Below are 1,315 nucleotides of genomic sequence, written 5' to 3' on the forward strand. Positions count from 1 at the left end.
AAGAAATCCGGCCGCCGTCGGTGCAGCCACGCGCCCTCACGCGCCGCCGTCGCCGAGCAGCTCCGACGCCACGCGCCGGCGCGTGAGGCGGTTTCCGGCGACTTCGCCGGTCGATTTTTGCTTCTCCAGTCTCGCCTCGTCGTGCTGAGTTCTAGGAGGTGGGAGGTGTTGAAGTCTGGTTGTGTCTTCCAGTGAAAGAGGTTCAGGCAGCGTGAGGTTGGTACTGTTAAGCTACTGTTAAGCCCTTTTGTTTTTGTTGGTGTGCTGTTTAGGTTTTTGTTGTGTTGGGTAAAGGGTTAAAATGGCACAAGAGATGAATATCACTGTTATCTCCACGCCATCTAAATTAATTGATATAGTTTTGGCTCCTGATGGGTCTAATTTTCCTGAATGGAAGTTTTTGATTAAAGTAAATTTAGATGGTATGGGGAAGGGTGATCATTTGGAAAAAGAGTGTCCTACAGATGCTACAGCTGGGGACTGGAAAACTACTGATAAAGCATTAATGTCACGTGTAATTAATTGCATTGATAGGAGAATTATTTTATCTATGCAACACTGCCAAACGGTTAAAGAAGTATGGGATTTAGTGAACAAATGGTTTAGTGGAACTAGTAACTTGAGAAAGTTATACCAATTATCTCAGGAAGCGTATCGGTCTAGTCAAAAGGGACGTGAGCTTAGAGATTACTATTATGACTTTAAGAGTGTTTGTGTTGCTTTGTGTGCTGCTATGCCGATAACAAATGATGTGGGTGAAATGACAAAACAACGTGACAGATTACTTGTTTTTAGTTGGATTGCTGGTCTGGATAAAGAATATGATGTTATTAGATCTCAACTGCTAGGAAATAAGGATTTAGAGTCTTTGGATCAAGTATTTTCTATGCTACAGAATGCATCAGGAAATAATGATTCGAACGAGCTCCAGGAAAGAAATGTCCTTATGTCACAGGGTAGTATGGATTCAAGTGCCCTGGTAACCCAAGGGGGAAGTACCAGTGATAATTATGGCTATGGCTCTCGAGGAGGGGGGTAATAACCGTTCCAGAGGGCGCGGGGGTTCTTGGAGAGGTCGTGGAGGACGTGGAGGCCCACGAGTTAGTTTTAATTATGGGGATCCCGGGCACTTTCGAAATCAGTGTCCTAAGCCGCCGAGACAACAAATGGCTGCTAATACGGCTTCCACGTCAGAAGGTCATACAGTAGTGATGACAGATGAGGAGTTTACTAGATTCAATCAGAAGAAGCTTTCTTCTTCCTCGCAGTTTCCATCCAGTCAAGTGCCTACCTCCGCAACGTTTGTCCAAACAGG

The 1,315-nt window shown here is 45.1% G+C and overlaps 1 protein-coding gene across 1 annotated transcript; it reads left to right on the forward strand.

Annotated features, from left to right (window-relative positions):
- The first annotated feature begins 301 nt into the window (after positions 1-301).
- LOC109147535 lies at positions 302-1,039 on the forward strand. Its single transcript, XM_019295134.1, has 2 exons — positions 302-956; positions 990-1,039. The coding sequence occupies exons 1-2, from the start codon at positions 302-304 to the stop codon at positions 1,037-1,039; spliced, it is 705 nt and encodes a 234-aa protein (XP_019150679.1).
- The last annotated feature ends 276 nt before the right edge of the window (positions 1,040-1,315 follow it).

Source organism: Ipomoea nil, unplaced genomic scaffold (genome assembly GCF_001879475.1).
Source record: "Ipomoea nil cultivar Tokyo-kokei standard unplaced genomic scaffold, Asagao_1.1 scaffold2014, whole genome shotgun sequence".
NCBI classification, from domain to species: Eukaryota; Viridiplantae; Streptophyta; class Magnoliopsida; order Solanales; family Convolvulaceae; genus Ipomoea; species Ipomoea nil.

Coding starts and splice junctions, on each gene's coding strand:
- LOC109147535 (XM_019295134.1), top strand. CDS start 302: ATGGCACAAGAGATGAATATCACTGTTATCTCCACGCCATCTAAATTA. Junction 957..989: donor AAATGTCCTTATGTCACAGG/GTAGTATGGATT, acceptor TGGTAACCCAAG/GGGGAAGTACCAGTGATAAT.